The sequence below is a fragment of the Carcharhinus amblyrhynchos genome, chromosome 26 (assembly GCF_965287045.1).
Source record: "Carcharhinus amblyrhynchos chromosome 26, sCarAmb.v2.hapA, whole genome shotgun sequence".
NCBI classification, from domain to species: domain Eukaryota; kingdom Metazoa; phylum Chordata; class Chondrichthyes; order Carcharhiniformes; family Carcharhinidae; genus Carcharhinus; species Carcharhinus amblyrhynchos.
This window is the reverse complement of record NC_137349.1, coordinates 2,199,901-2,216,542: the sequence shown is the minus strand read 5'-3', so window position 1 is coordinate 2,216,542 and position 16,642 is coordinate 2,199,901. Positions and strand designations below refer to the sequence as shown.

The window sequence follows — 16,642 nt, the reverse complement described above, 5'->3', positions numbered from 1 at the left end:
CTTCTTTGCAGACAATGAAAATCTCTCACCGTGGCACGCTGCCAGTGTGAAAGATCAGTCCTCTGGCCACAGGGGGTTTGTTAGTGGGTTCGGGAGATGTTTTTCCTCCTCCACCTCCTTCTCGCACAAACAGATGACTTTACCAGTCAATTTTAATGAAGTATCTGCTCCAGATTTCAGGAAAAATGGTTCCCCCGGGTGTTACTCTTCTCGAACTTCCAGTTCCTCCCTAATGCAGCCCCAGAGAGTGTTTCTGAGGAAGTATAAGCACTGGCCTGATCCAGTCTCACCGCTGACCTCCAGAGAACGCCAAGCTGGTGTCTTGAAATTGCTGCTCCTCTAACTCTCTCCTCCAATAATCTGAGATTTGTGGGACTTTTTGGGAAGATTCGGGGGCAAAAACAGAAAAGTTTACCTTGATTCGTAAGCTCAGCACGCCTTCCAAAGTGCTTGCTCGCTCATTAAGTCTTTCTGAAGTGTTGTCATTGTTTTAACGTATGGAACACTAATTTGTGCACAGTAATCTCCCAGGCAAAACTATTCAACAATCTTTCACTGAGCATCGACCTTTGTTCTCCTAACACATTCATAGAATCCCTACAGTGCAGGAGGCCATTCGGCCCTTCAAGCCTACACCAACAACTATCCCCATATCCCCATGTATGTATTCTAAGTTAGTCCCCCTAACACTCGGGAAAGTTACCATGATTAATCCACCTAACCCGCACAACTTTGGCCATCCTGCTATCTTACCTTTATGCCACTATTGGTGATTCTTCAGTTCTGAGTGGAACATTAAGTTATAAGACAAATATTAGAGGGCAGTTTTTCACGCAAAGGGTAGTGGGGGTGTGGAATGCACTGCCGAGTAAGGTGGTGGAAGCAGGCACGCTAGGGTTGTTTAAGAGTCACTTAGACAGCCACATGAGCGGGCTACATATAGGGGGATATAGTAGGCCTTACTAAACATTGTAGGCTTGGGAATACGTTTTGCCTCAGGGATGTTACAGTCTTTGCCTGTTTAATAATGAATTTTTTTGTCTCCACAGGCATTTAAGTCCAGCAAGGGGCATGCATGCGGCAGGTTGTAGTGGGCTGCTCTTGGACGTTGCTTCGGGAGTTGCCTATTGCTTCATGTCGTTAGTGTGCTTAAACTGGACCATCTCGAGGGCAACACGACAGCTCAGAGACTATCTCTGTTGCTGTGCGGACACATGGATTTGGGCCTGTGTCTGTGGGAGTTTGCACGTTCTCCCCGTGGTTGCGTGGGTTTCCTCCGGGTGCTCCGGTTTCCTCCCACATCCCCAAAGATGTGCTTTTAGGCTGATTGATTGGGTACTAAATTGTCCCTAAATTGGACCTCCCTGATCCTCGCACATTAGGCGTAGACTAAAATCATGAATAGGTCACTGAGACAGTGGGACGGCGGCGCGGGCTCGTTGGGCCGAAGGGCCTGTTTCCCGTGCTGTGTTGTTCTTTGTTCTTTGTTCATTAACACCCCTTTATCTTGTGTCCATCACATCTTTGTCAATCTCCCTGTAACTCTGACCTATCCCTGGCCACCTACTCTGCCACACACCCTCTCCAATTTACAGTTCATTAAGTTTCTATCCCTTTTTCCCGCTGCCTCACAGCGCCAGGGATTCTGTCCCCCCATCCCGGCCTTGGGTGGGCTGTCGGTGTGAGGTTGCACATCCTCCCTCGGTTTCCTCCCAGACTCTTAAAAGATGTGTGGGTTAGGCGGATTGGCTATGCTAAACTGTTCCTTAATTTCAGGGGGATTAGCAAGGTAAATGCAGGGATAAGGACTGGGTGGGATTGTTGTCGGTGCAAGCTCGATGGGCCGAGTGTACTGTTGGGATTCTTTGATTCTGAGTTCTGTGGAAGGATCATAAGGACTCAATGTTAACTCTGTTTCTCTCACTAAAGACACACCAGACCTGCTGAGTTTATCCAGCATTTTCTGTTTTTATTTCAGCCAACATTCACGGTATTTTGCTTTTATATGACCAGGCAATCATTTATTTTTAAAGAGTGAAAATTAAGTTGATTGATTATAGTCATGAGTAGGCTTACATTAACACTGCAATGAAGTGGAACTCCCCTATTTTGGATACTGGCCAGAAAGTGAGAGAGCAGTCCCCTACACTGGAACACCCAATCTCTGAGGGCCCATACAGCCTCGGTTAAAATGTCTACCAAAAGATGGCACCTCTGGCAGTGCAGCACTCGCTCAGCCCTGCTTTAGAATTGTCAGCCTAGACTCCACGTTGAAGTCTCTGGAACATTCCGACCAGAGGCTGCTGCCACTGAGCAACGGCTGAGGGGTGGAGCTGGCATCAGCTCTTAAGAACATGGTGTTATTACTTCAATTCTTACTCATGAAAGAAACACATTATAAAATTAAGATTTTAAAACCAAATCGCAGAATAAATTATGATTTTGGTGTTATTTTTCAGGTAAATGGTTTGTAAGCACAGGGAAGGACAACCTCTTGAATGCATGGAGGACTCCGTACGGAGCAAGTATATTTCAGGTACTGACTTATTGTTAGTGAAGAACTCACTGATGCTGGGAGCCACATTTTCTAATGCATTTTTATTTGAGGGACGCTCTCAGGGATTCTGTACAAGAGAGTTTCCACGTGTCCATCTCTTGCTCTCAATCTTGGGTTTCCAACTGGTTGTTACACTTAAAGAACAAAGTACAGCACAGGAACAGCCCCATCAGTGCTCCAAGCCCGTGCCGATCATGATGCCCCAACTAAAGAGAAACCTTCTGCTTTTACTCGATCTATTCCCTCCCTAGTCATGTAGCCATTCAGATGTCTCTTAAATGTTGCTCATGTGCCTGCTTCCATCAGCCCCTCTGGCAGTGCGTTCCAGGTACTGTCTGCATAAAAAACCTCCCCCGTACATCTCCCTCAAATTTTCCCCCTCTCATCTTAAACCTGTGCCTCCTTATGATTGACACGTCCGCCTTAGGAAAAAGCCTCTGACTATCCACCCTGTCTATGCCTCTATAACTTTGTAGATTCAAAATCTCTGAGAATTGAAGGTACAATTTATAGAGCACTAAGTCTTTGAAATAAAGTAGAAATTAGATACATTTTGCTTGATGCTACGCTATTCATTGTAAAAAGTCTCACAACACCAGGTTAAAGTCTAACAGGTTATTTGGAATCATGAGCTTTTGGAGCGCTGCTCCTTCATCAGGTGAGGGGAGGAGGAAGGGGAAGCGCTCTGAAAGCTCATGATTCCAAATAAATCCGTTGGACATTACCCTGGTGTTGTGAGATTATTACTACATCCACCCCAGTATCTCCACATCACTCTATTCATTGGACATTTCTGACACAAATGGACGATATGTAAAGAAAATAACAAATTGGTTCAGTAGCCCTGATTTTCTATTGTTCATGGGGTGTAGGTGTCGTTGGCTGGGCCAGCATTTATTGCCCTTCCATGAGGGCAGCTAAGAATCAACCACATTGCTGTGAGTCTGGAGTCACATGTAGGCCAGACCGGGTAAGGACAGCAGATTTCTCTCCCTAAAGGACATGACTGAACCAGATGGGTTTTTCCAATAATCAACAATGGTTTCAGTGTCATCAGTAAACTTTTAATTCCAGATTTGTATTGAATTCAAATTTCACCATCTACCGTGGTGGGATTCGAAGCCAGGTCCCCACTGCCTCCCCTACAAAGTTAATTAACCAGCATTCTGACCACTATCCAGTAGCTCCCTGACACCAGTGCTGCAACAGGGGCAAGGAAAGTTTAAAGTTTAAAAGTTTACTAGTGTCACAAGTAGACTTACATTAACACTGCAATGAAGTTACTGTGGAAACACTGCTGCAATTGAAATTAGTGCTTTCTGAAAGTAACAATTACAGGGAGGGAGATTTGGAGTAGGGGGGCGGGAAGTTAGAAAAGTTTTTTTTATGTTTGGGGGCAAATGTGTTCTTCACTATCGTGTTACTGACCCCATACTTGATGTGTTTTTCTTGAAATCAAGTCAAAGGAATCATCCTCGGTGCTGAGCTGCGACATTTCCGTGGACGACAAATACATTGTTACTGGCTCAGGAGACAAGAAAGCTACAGTCTACGAAGTGATTTACTGAACAGCAGCCCCCTCGGCCAGCAAGATACCTAAAGGGACACCAAGCTGTTAATGGACATTGGATTTAACTAGGGACAAGTTAAGGACAACAACAGCTACTGCCAAAGCAGACTGCATTTGTACTGTTCAAGGCTGCAATATACTATAGAGCGAAACCTCCAGATATATTCAGGCAAAAAAAAAGGCGTGGGGCGTTTGTCTTGTTTATACAACATAGTGAATTGTAATTGTGAAAAATGTACATATTTTTGAAACAAAATGGGTTTGCGTTGGCTCGTTTAGCCACAAAATGATCATTCATGAATGACGTTCCTTTCTTTTATACTGTCTTTATCTTCAGGAAGCAGGATTCCTGCTGAAAGCCTTGTACTTAATAATGATTGAACCACATCCACCACTGTATAGGGGACAAATGCACTGTGTAGAACTTCTTTGTGATTTAAGCGACAGTCTCTATGTGAAGTGTTGAATGTTATTGTTGGGAGTAGCAGCTCTAATTTTAGCATTGCTTTTTTTTCCTGTCTCATAAAACTAGTGCCACACACCTGTGCAGGATACTGCTCCACAAGGCGTAACCAAAGGGATAAAAGTTGCTATTTAACTCCTCTTGTCTCGTACTGTGATCACTTTGTCTCATTTTTCAACCAGTAACCATTCCTGTCTTGCCTGCGTCGCAGTTGGGGGTAAGTGTTATAGGAAGCGTCGCTCCATGATTATGCCATTCGTTCGTACTTTGAAACCTCAACTAACATGGGGATGGCTTTGATGTGAAGGTACAGCTCTCCCTTCGGTCACTACTCATGACATCCTAGCAGAGATGATGGCCAAGTGGCATTAGCGCTAGGCTACGAATCCAAAAACTCAGCTAATGTTCTGGGGACCCGGGCTCGAATCTCGCCATGACAGATGTTGGAATTTGAATTCAATATATTAAAAAATTAAGAATCAACTGATAACTGTGAAACCATTGTTGGAAAAACCCATCAGGTTCACTAATGTGCTTTAGGGAGGGAATTCTACCATCCTTACCTGGTCTGGCATACGTGACTCCAGAGCCACAGCAATGTGGTTAACGCTCAACTCGGGATGGGCAATAAGTGCTGGCCAGCCAGTGACATTCATGTCCCAAAAACACCAGTGCAACCAGGAGTCAGCTGAAAGCCTTTGATGTCCATTGGAGATGAATTTAAGTGTTACTCATTATTACGATTGCCCCCTAGCTAGTTTAAAACAAAATTCAATCACAATCGAACAAGCCCCTCCACTACCATAATCTTCGCCCTTGGTTTAGAATTTGAATTCTGTTAACGTCAGTAAGTTCTATTTCCTGGAGAGTGTATTTTGGTAACAGCACAATGTGCTAAAGTGCTGTTCCAAGAGAAATGGAATCAATGCATCATTCCAGCAAGAACACACGAGTAAGTATGCACCTGTGTGGAGTCAGGGGAGAAATGGAATGATGCAGTGTCCTTTGTGTATAACTTAAAAGAAGTAGGCTAAGGGAAGGTGAACAGAGAGGGACTGAGCGTGTGATGGACTATAATATATTGCAGCTTAAAAAAAAGAATTTTTGCACATAAGTGTGCGTTTCAAGAACAAGCTTCTCTTTTGTACAGGTCTATGTAAGTGAGTGACTGTAGAACACTGCTGTATAGTAAGTAAAAACAAAAAAAAATCCATTAAACATACACCGCTCTGCCCATCATTGTACCTTGTCTGTTGAGTGTTCCATGACTGCAAAGCTGGGAATATAACTAGACCTAAAAACAAACGTCACAAAATTTGTTACAGTTCAAGCAAGTTGGATAGTCAGAAGCTTTTTACCTGGGGTGGAAAAGTCAATTACCAGGGTTTAAAGGAGATGTACAAGGCAAGTTTTTTTTACACAGAGGGTGGTGGGTGCCTGGAATTCGCTGCTGGGGGAGGTACTGGAAGCAGATATGGTGACTTTTAAGGGGCGTCTTGACAAATACATAAATAGGATGGGAATAGAGAAATATGGTCCCCAGAAGGGTAGGGGGTTTAGTTCAGTCAGGTAGCATAGTCAGTGCAGGCTTGGAGGGCCAAATGGCCTTCTCCTGTTCCTTATCAATTGGTCAGCCCTATATATACCAGTTTATGATACAATGTGGTTATCCAAGTGGAAATCTATCTCCCACTCATGGATCAGGTTTGGTTACAGACATATACGCTTCCAGCCAATTGAGTGTGTTTCTCCTATAACCCATCAAAATAATTAGGTATCAGTTTGGAAAACCTGTGCCCCTCACACAGGCACCTATCCCAACCAAAGATATGACCAGAAATATACATTGAGAAGAAAAACATTTGGCAAAATGATTAACCCTCATCATGACTTGGGGAGAAATGAAGAACAGTGAGAGAAACAGAATGTCCAACCATCCCTCTTCCAGATAAGTGACCTCAATGGATCTTAGGAGTGTGGGGGAGCAGTGGGGATGCTGCGGTAGCAAGGAAAAGAACATGGTTGTGTGGCCTTTTGGGGAACAAAAGAAAGAATGGTGGTTTGTCTTTCAAACTGAGGGGGTTAGGTTGAAGAATGAGACTATTGAAGACCCAGGGAGCCTCTCAAAGAGGAGTTGGGGGAGTTAGAACGTAGACGTGACCACGCACTTTCGTTGTAGGCCCAAATATCACCTTTTAACACCAGCACATGTTCATTCATCTCAAACGTTAACATACCTCTGGAAATCTGAAATCTCTATCCCACAGCTGGGGCTACCGGGCGGAATTTTACATTCGCGCTCGACCCAGGACTGGAAAATCCCATCCAAAGTCAACAGACATTCCTGTTATCCACCTCTCCCCTGCTCCAATTCCGTGGCAGGCAGTAGAATCACTCAATGTTAGAATGGCGGCGCGGGCTCGTTGGACCAAAGGGCCTGTTTCCTGTGCTGTTTTGTTCTTTAATTCCAGTGAATCTGTCATTGAGAATATTTAAGTCAGACATCCATAGATATTTGGATACTAAAGGAACCAAGGAACTTTGTGGATGGTAAGGGGAGGTGTGGTGGAGGCAAATTAACCAAGATCTCAGAGTAGCAAAGCAAGACGAGAGACGGTAATGTTTTAACTTTTGTTAGGAGTTACTGTGTTGGGATTGGGGGGGGAGGGGGGGGGGGGGGGTGGAGGGAGCAGGGGTGGTGGTTTAATGAGCCTGTTTCTGGAGACTGCCTGCTCACCCCCACTGGAACATACCTGTGGTCAACATGCACACAAAGTAACGCACACAACATTAAACTAACTGCCTCTAGCCCTGACTAAAATCTACCGAGGGCTATTTAGATGTGGTTCAACTCACCTACTTTTTGCTCAATAATAAATTGCTTGCTGCCACAAGGAAAGCGAAAAAATCAGAAATCAGTGCAGTTCAGGGTAAATTTTGAGAGGTTAAAGAAACAATGCAATGCTCATATAGAAAATGCACAAAATAATCTCAGGAATTGTTTCCTGGTGTGGGAACCACTGACCAATTTCCCCCCCCCTTTCCCGCCCGACCATACAGCCCCCCTTCTTTCCCCACCCAGCCATACACCCTCCTTCCCTCACCCCCACATCACGTTCGAGTCTTTTGTGCTTATGCCGAGCTTGCATTTAGGTAGCGATTTTTACATCTTTCAGCATTTCACAGACAATGCCTACCTACACGACAAATAGGCCAACAAACAAACATTAGAAAGAGCAATTGGGCCAAATGGCCTCTTCAGCCTGTTCCACAAGTCACAAGTGAGAATATTATCAAATAAATAGGTTGGACTAAAACCTGGTGTTGTCAGACTTTTTACTGTGTTTACACATGGGCAAGCCAGTCGTCTTATGGATTTTTACCAGAGAAGGGGGTGCTTAGTGCGAGGGTCTCTCCTGTTCAGGTACATGAGCAAGCCACTGGTCTTGTTGCCTTCACAGTAAGAAGTCTCACAACACCAGGTTAAAGTCCAACCAGTTTATTTGATAGTAATCCCACATGCTTTCAGAAAGAATGGTCCTTCGTCAGGTGTGTGGAAGGTTGTATGGCATCTCTACACCTTGTGCCTTCAGCCAGAGAGTGGGGGGGGGTCTTTCCTGTTCAGACACCCTGTCAGTCCCAGCTATGCACCCCCCCCACTTACCCATGTTCCATGGCCTCCCTCAATGTTCAAGCTCCAGTACCAGCAGTGGCCACAGCTCCCAGGGGCACCACTGGGGCTTCAGAGTTACCAGCCTGTTGATCAGCTGGGAGGTGGTGAATGGTGTTAAATCCCATTCTTTACATCCTCAAATCTTGCAATGCAGCTTGAACCTGTAACCTTCAGGGTCAGAGGGAAAAGAGTAACCAATGAACCAAACTCCAATACAAGTGAAGTAATATTGGGAAAACATACACATCAAGGACTTATAACTGATACATTCTTCAGCAATTACAGCCATCGACCTTTTTAAAAGTTGATTAGTATTTGCTAAGCTTATCTATTTATGTGTCACTTGTGATATATTGATAAGCTGACACCTCTAATTAAAAAGGTAAGAAAAATACAGAAATCACATACAAAATAGTTTATTGGGAATTTAAAGGAATAAACTACAAATTCACCCCAAATTGGGATGCAAAAGCATGAAAGATGGAAAGGTTTTGGACATTACAAACCACAATATTGGGCAACGAAAAAAAACATTTGTATCACAGAAGAATTTAGCAATTTCTTTCCTCCATAAGAAAGGCTTGAGGCACAGTTACCAAAGAGAATATACAAGTGGATAATTAGGGCACACTGAAATGTATACAGTCAGTCATTAATCTTAACTGTGGAGGCAAAACAAAAATGTGTACAACCTTCTGGCATTGCAGACATCCATAATATAAGGAAAGGAAGTGACTCAACCAAGGTACTGCCCAGCTGCCCGTGGACCTGAACTGCCCACAGCTGGTGCTAACCACGGCAGAATCTTTGCTGGTTGTTTGTGCCGAAGAGAGTGGTCTTGACAGTAGCTTTGATGTTCCCGTTCCAATGCTATCGTGTGCATGCCATTCCTAGTACTTGAACCAGAAGCATCCACATTTAGCTTCGGAACAGGCCCAAATGGGAAGGCAGAAGAGCACGAGAAAGCAAGAGAACAAAAAAATACAGGTATATCACAGATTCATAAACAGATAAAATGATTGGGAAAGGGCTAGGATAAAATGTGACACAGCAGGACAGTTTATTCTCTTTATATTCTGCTAAGCATGCTATTCAATGGCTTTGTCCCAACTTTGGGAAAGGAATCCAACTTTCTATTGATTCTCACACCCTGAAGATCCACGACATTGCCCAAGTTAGTTACTTCTCAGGGAACAGCTGCACCCTTGACTGCTCTCCCCACAAAGGGACAGAACTCCAATGCGCAGCATGCTGTTCCTAGGTGTTTAAAAGGAGCCACCAATCTTCTTCCCTTCATTTTGGTCCATCTTGGAAATGCGAAGAGTTACTGAAAACTTAATGTAATAAAGTTTGGCAAGGGTCAACAGAACTATTGGCAGCCTCTCTGAACCCTCACGAGAATGCTCCTGGGGAACGGTTTGCCACATCCCAATAGTAAGATCCAGTGCAATTTACCTTCCAAAGCCAATGACGACAGGGTTGGTAAGTGCGCTTGCGGACTCAATTCTGGCCAAGAAATACCCAGTTTGATCAATGTGCTGAAGTAGCTGATTCCAGAGTTAGCAATACCATTACAACAGACCTCGGGATTAAATGTGAGGAGTAGAGAAATAATAGGGTTGAATCAGATTTTGGGCAAGGACGGGATCGTGCACAGAGATAGTTGGGATCCTCCCAGGTCAAGTGGTCTTATGGGGACTCACTGGACAAGCACACACTGGGAAAAATACTGGAAAGAAAGTAGTGTGGTAAGGTACATCTTCAAGGAATGATGAGTTGTAGGGGTCCTGGGGCAAGAAACAACATGAAAAAAGTAGTGCCGTCATTGCTTTTAATGTTGTGGGTGAGTGGGTAAGGAAGGAGAGGAAGAGAAAGCACGTTAAATATACACACTTATCGCTCTCAAATCCAGTGTCTGAATTGGAAGTATTAGGCTACATTATGGATTGGAGAATTAAGAAATACCACCCTCCTGCCTGGGTGCTAACACATGGCCTACAACAGACAGGCTCCCTCACTGCAATATTTGTCCACTGACTCCAACCATGTCCAAAAGCAAAAACATCAAAAAGCCTTTTTGAAAAAAAACACAGAAAAAGCATTTTGATTCTCTTTCGAACAGCATCACACCGTCTTCCATTCTGTTAACAATATTTTTCAATGCCTGCTGCCCTAATTTCGGAAAATACAGATGGAATAAATGGTCAGCCTCTAAATCCAACTGGAATCAAAATGGCTTCTGATCCTTCGGTTTAACAGACGTGGGTGCCTTTCTGTTGGGCTGATGGAGTTTAAACATCCACAGTGTGTTCACTAACTCCTCAGCTGCTGGACAACAATTACACCCACATGGATGTCCAAACTACTCTTCACTGAATGGAATATATTGATGGTTCAGCTGTTTTTATTTTGGATTTCTATGAACACTATTTCATTTGTGGTCTACTACACCAAGTGTAATCTCTGTGCTCTCCCTTTGCCTCGCCGGAGATTTACCTACAGCTTAGCCAAAAGGTGGACTGCTCCAAAGCCGATGCCTGCGGTGTGGTAACCTGGTTTTTGCACAGTGGTGTTAACGGTGCACAGTAGAGCCAGTTCTTGCTAGTCAACAGCATCAAGTCCATGAATGGCTCGAACTGTGAATGGGCAAATCCCAAACTGGGGCCAAATTTTCAAAAGGGGCAACTCCGAGTCACATTTGAATGCCGGTCTATGGCAAGCTCACACTTAAAAACACGTGGAGAGAAGGGCAGTGGTTAGAAAAGAGAGGCGCGCAATCCAAGTTTTTGTGTTCTGCGCTGTCCTACGAAGGAGGAACGGCGCACCATAAAGTGACGCTATAAATATGTTTTAAAGCCTAACTCACCAGGACAACACTAGGACACAAGGTTTTGCTGCTGTAAAGACCTTCTCTGATCCAAGGAGCTGATGGGGAGTTACCGCTCACTTAAAAATTGAGTGGTTTCATATTCTTCCCTATCCAATGAGCAAACCCAATGATGGAGTTGGAAAGTTACAGATAAAAAAAACAGACAAAGTGAGGAGGGAGTGGGGGAATGTACAATGAATGTTATCCTTAAACATTAACATCAAATCTGGAGTTAGCTGGACTGAGTAGAGAAACCCTTCCTCTTTTGGGCGAGCATCCACTGTTTTGGTCTACTCATATATCCTCTTTTGTTAAAGCAAGTCAAAGTCCAATTTCACCACCCATGTCAAGGCCACATCCCATCGTCTTCCAGCGAGGACAAAGACTCCATGAAGTGTGATCCTTGGGTAATACGGTTCACCAATCCAGGTTCAAGGTCTCTTCTCAAGGTTAAAAGGCAATCCCTCCCCCCCTCCTTTCCTGCCATCCCAGCTCCTCTGATAAAGAACGGAATCCTCAGTAAATTACTTCATACACCGTGGCCTTCTTGTCCCCTGAGCCAGTAACAACATATTGGTCGTCGACGGAGATGTCACAGCATAGCACAGACGATGATTCTTTGGACTGAAAGGTGAAAAAATAAGTCACCATCAGCAATAATAGCAACAATTTTTTAAAATTTATAGAATCCTACAGTGCAGAAGGAGGCTATTCAAGTCTGCACCAACCAGAAAACCACCCAGGCCCTGTTCCCATTTAGTCTAGCTAATCCCCCTGACACTAAGGGGTAATTTAGCATGGCCAACCCACCTAACCAGCACATCTTATATTATGCCTCTAATGTAATAAAATGTCCCAAGTCACTTGAAGAGAGGACAAATAAACAGAGAATTTGGAGGAGCTCTAGGCAGTGATGTAACACAATACAATATTATGCGTGGCACAGTGGCAGAGTGGTTAGCACAACTGCCTCACAGTGCTACGAGCCAGGTTCAATTCCAGCTTCGAGTGACTGTATGTGTGGGGTTTGTACATTCTCCCCGTGTTAGCGTCTGGGTGTTCCGGTTTCCTTGCACAATCCGAAGATATGATGGTTGGGTTAATTGGCCATGATAAATTGACTCTTAGTGTCAGGGTAAGTACATGGGCCTATAGGGGTAAGATCCGGGTGGGACTGTTGTCGGTGCAGACTTGATGGGCCAAACAGCCTCCTCCTGCACTGCAGGGATTCTGTGATTCTAATATTTAAGCTTTAACTGTATCTGAATGGCGTAACCAACTGAATTCTTTTTGTACAAAGGTGTCACCTCTTGACTAGGATATGGTTCCAAAGGCATTGGCAGTCATGACAGTGCCTCGCTAAAACAGCCATATATATTCCACACCTGAGCCAGGACAGGGAGCGCTGCTGGGCCATTCCACCCAACGGCAGACTCACCTTGCTGGGAATCTGCCACGTATCTTGCACGGCTTTCCCATCAGAAACCACTGAATTGGAATCGGGATTGGGAGTGCTGCTCAGTCCCAGCCCTCTCTAGTCAAGGGCCAGTGAGACAGACTGCAGCAGCACTGCCGTTCCTCCAGCTGAGATCAGTTCAGTCAAGCTACCGTTCCATCAATGTGCCAGGACAGGCAGATTGGGCCGAACAGCCACCTTTCGCACTCGGGGCCTCTATAAACTCAGCACAGACCATGGATCAAATCCAGGGTCCACTGTACACGGCTTTGGACCACTTGAAAAGTACGTGCAAGTGTGATGGGTTAATAGAATAGATAGGCTAATGAGCATTGCAAATTCTGATGCATCAAATGCTGGTGAGTGACCCTGTATCCCCCACCAGTCCCCCAACTGAGATCAAATAACTGAGAATTGAATGGGGATTGAGTTTGGAAACTCGCTGGCTTACACAGTTTTCTCAAGTAGATAAATGCATCACATCGCACGGGCCCCAGGTACACAATTTAAAGTGCAAATCTTTTTTCTTTATTCAGTCGTGAGACATGGATGTCGCTGGCTGGCCAGCATTTATTGCCCATCCCGAGTTGCCCTTGAGAAGGTGGTGCTGAGCTGCCTTTTTAAACTGTTGATGCAACTGCGTGGCTTGTTAGGCCATTTCAGAGGGCAGTTGAGAATCAACCACATTGCTGTGGTTCTGGAGTCACATGTAGGCCAGACCAGGGTAAGGATGGCAGATCTCCTTCCCTAAAGGACATTAGTGAACCAGATGGGTTTTTCCAATAATCAACAATGGTTTCATGGTCATCAGCAGATTCTTAATTCCAGATTTTTTAAAACTGAATTCAAATTCCACCATCTGCCATGGTGGGATTCCAATCCAGGTCTCCAGGACAATAGCTGAGTTTGTGCATTAATAGTCTAGTGATTATACCATTAGGGAGGAATGCTTTGTTTTTAGTTTTGCAAGTGTGGAACATACAAGTCATCACTCTGCCTCAAACAACATGTTTGAATAATTCACAGTGGGATGTCTTGTTGAAGTTGTACAAGACATTGGTAAGGCCACACTTGGAATACTGTGTGCAATTCTGGTAACCCTATTATAGAAAGGATATTATTAAATTAGAATGAGTGCAGGAACGATTTACTAGGATGTTACCAGGACCTGATGGATTGAGTTATAAGGAGAGGCTGAATAGACTGGGACTTTTTTCCTCTGGAACGTAGGAGGCTGAGGGGGGATCCTATAGAGGCCTCTAAAATAATGAGGGGCATCGACAAGGTCGATAGTCAATATCTTTTCCCAAAGGTAGGGGAGTCTAAAACCAGAGTTTAAGGTGAGAGGGGAGAGATACAAAAGTGTCCAGACGGGCAGTTTTTTCACACGGAGGGTGCTGAGTGTCTGGAACAAGCTGCCTAAGGTAGTAGTAGAGACGGAAACAATTTTATCTTTTAAAAAGCATTTAGACAGTTACATGGGTACGACAGATATAGAGGGATATGGGCCAAATGCGGGCAATTGGGATTAGTTTAGGGACTAAAAAAAGGGCAGCATGGACAGGTTGGGCCGAAGGGTCTCTTTCCATGCTGTAAACCTCTATGACTCTAAAATATTTCCCTTCATTAACCCCAAGACAACTTCTAAATAAAAATGCAAAACATTCTTTAGGGACTGAAAGGATCCAATCATGTCATCTTACGCAAGATATGCTTCATAAGGTGGTTAACCCTGCAGTTAGCGTAATTGTCCTTTCAATCGCCTTTCAAAGCACCTTCATGATTTAAGGGTTCTCGCATGAGTTTAAACTTTACTTATTAATCACAAGCAGGCTTGCATTAACACTGCAATGAAGTTACTGTGAAAATCCTCGCATCACCACACTCTGGCACCTGTTTGGGTACACCGAGGGGGAATTTAGCATGGTCAATGCACCTAACCAACGCGCCTTTCGGACTGTGGGGGGGAAACCATAGCACCTAAAGAAAACCCACACAGGCACGGGGAGACTGTGCAGCCCCTGCGTTGACAGTGACCCAAGCCGGGAATCGAGCCTGGGTTCCTGGCACTGAGAGGCAGCAGTACTAACCACTGTGCCACTGTGCGAAAGCAAAAGTAGACGAGAAAGGAGGGTAAAATAAATCAGTCAGGATAAAACTGGGCAAGAATATATCAACCAAGGGCACATGAGCACACCTGTGCAAGTTTCAAGTGCAACATCAGCACAATGCATCCTGAAAATCTTTTATGAATAAGCATGTGCCAAACTTCCCTGACTACTGTGCCCACAATCTGTCTGCTCCCCTTCAGAACCTCTCGCATGAGCTACAAATTAATCAACAGACATTTTTAGCCAGGGAGAAAATAGTATCTCAAATTTTCAGGTCTAAGTTGCATCCCTAGCAAGCATTGCCAGTTAAAACCCTCCTCTTACCTGGAATATACTTGCTCCATATGGTACTCTCCATGCATTTAGAAGGTTGTCTTTCCCAGTGCTTACAAACCATTTACCTAAAAAGGAGATGGAGAAAGTCAGCACACAAATGGTTTTCATTTTGAATACTCTGCCCATAGCCCTCTTCAACATCAGGAGCCCCTTTGTGAATCACAGATAGGGGCAGTACGGTGACACAGTGGTTAGCACTGCTGCCTCACAGCACCAAGGACCCAGGTTTAATTCTAGCCTCAGGTCACTGTCTGTGTGCAGTTTGCACATTCTCCCCCATGTGTGCATGGGTTTCCTCCGGGTGCTCCGGTTTCCTCCCATGATCTAAAGGTATGCGGATTATTTTCCAAACGTCGCTGGATTCCGGGGAAGTGCCGGAAGATTGGAAAACGGCTAATGTTACGCTGTTGTTTAAGAAGGGTGGCAGGCAAAAGGCAGGGAATTATAGGCCGGTTAGTTTAACATCTGTTGTAGGTAAAATGTTAGAATCCATCATCAAGGAGGAAATAGCGAGGCATCTTGAGGAGAATTGCTTGATAGAGCAGACGCAGCACGGTTTCGTTAAGGGGAAGTCGTGTCTGACAAATTTATTGGAGTTCTGTGAGGATGTGTCTAGGGCGGTGGATAGAGGAGAGCCGGTGGATGTGGTCTTTCTTGATTTTCAGAAGGCGTTTGACAAGGTACCTCACAAGAGGTTATTGCAGAAGGTAAGGGGGCATGGAGTTGGGGGTAGGGTGTTAGCCTGGATAGAGGATTGGTTGTCAAATAGGAGGCAGAGAGTGGGGGTCAATGGGTGCTATTCGGATTGGCGGTTGGTGACTAGTGGAGTGCCCCAGGGGTCGGTGCTGGGGCCTCAGCTATTCACCATTTATATAGATGATCTGGAGGAGGGAACCGAGTGTATGGTTCAAAATTTGCTGATGACACCAAGATTGGTGGAACGGCAAATTGCACGGAGGGTGTGGAGAGTCTGCAGAAGGATCTAGATAGGCTAAGCGAATGGGCCAGGAAATGGCAAATGGAATTTAATGTTGGCAAGTGCGAGGTGGTCCACTTTGGTAGGAATAATGGTAGGAAGGACTATTACTTACATGACGAAAAACTGCAGCAGGCGACGGTGCAGAGGGACCTCAGGGTCCTTGTGCATGAGTCGCAAAAACCCAGCCTGCAGGTGCAGCAGGTGGTCAGGAAGGCGAATGGGATGCTGGCCTTCATAGCGAGGGGGATTGAATATAAAAGTAGAGAGGTCTTGCTGCAGCTGTATAGGGCATTGGTGAGGCCGCAGCTGGAGTACTGTGTGCAGTTTTGGTCGCCGCACTTACGCAAGGATATTTTGGCCTTGGAGGGAGTGCAAAGGAGGTTTACTAGGCTGATGCTGGAGTTGAGCTATGAGGAGAGGCTGAATAAACTAGGCTTGTACTCGTTAGAGTTTAGAAGAATGAGGGGAGATCTCATTGAGACGTATAAGATGATGAATGGGATGGATAGAATAGAGGTGGAGAGACTCTTCCCGCTCAGAAAGGACAGTAGGACTAGGGGGCACAGCCTCAAGATAAAGGGGGGGCGGTTTAGAACGGAGTTGAGGAGGAACTTCTTCACTCAAAGGG

At 44.9% G+C, this 16,642-nt stretch overlaps 2 protein-coding genes across 6 annotated transcripts in view; one reads left to right on the top strand and one right to left on the bottom strand.

The window, feature by feature from the left end:
• The window catches only part of LOC145358766 (transducin-like enhancer protein 4), a 204,940-nt gene extending 199,122 nt beyond the window's left edge, over positions 1 to 5,818 (top strand). For all 5 annotated transcript variants that reach the window (XM_080213033.1, XM_080213030.1, XM_080213032.1 and 2 more), the window contains exons 19-20: positions 2,460 to 2,536; positions 4,018 to 5,818. In XM_080213033.1, coding sequence (XP_080069159.1) covers positions 2,460 to 2,536; positions 4,018 to 4,125 — 185 coding nt within the window. In that variant the 3' untranslated portion in view covers positions 4,126 to 5,818. The remainder of the gene's footprint in view (positions 1 to 2,459; positions 2,537 to 4,017) is intronic.
• A 2,845-nt stretch (positions 5,819 to 8,663) lies between these two features.
• The window catches only part of LOC145358786 (transducin-like enhancer protein 1), a 215,486-nt gene continuing 207,507 nt past the window's right edge, over positions 8,664 to 16,642 (bottom strand). The window contains exons 19-20 of the mRNA XM_080213073.1: positions 15,024 to 15,100; positions 8,664 to 11,756 (exon numbers count right to left, since the gene is read on the bottom strand). Of these exons, the coding sequence (XP_080069199.1) occupies positions 11,649 to 11,756; positions 15,024 to 15,100 (185 nt within the window). The 3' untranslated portion in view covers positions 8,664 to 11,648. The remainder of the gene's footprint in view (positions 11,757 to 15,023; positions 15,101 to 16,642) is intronic.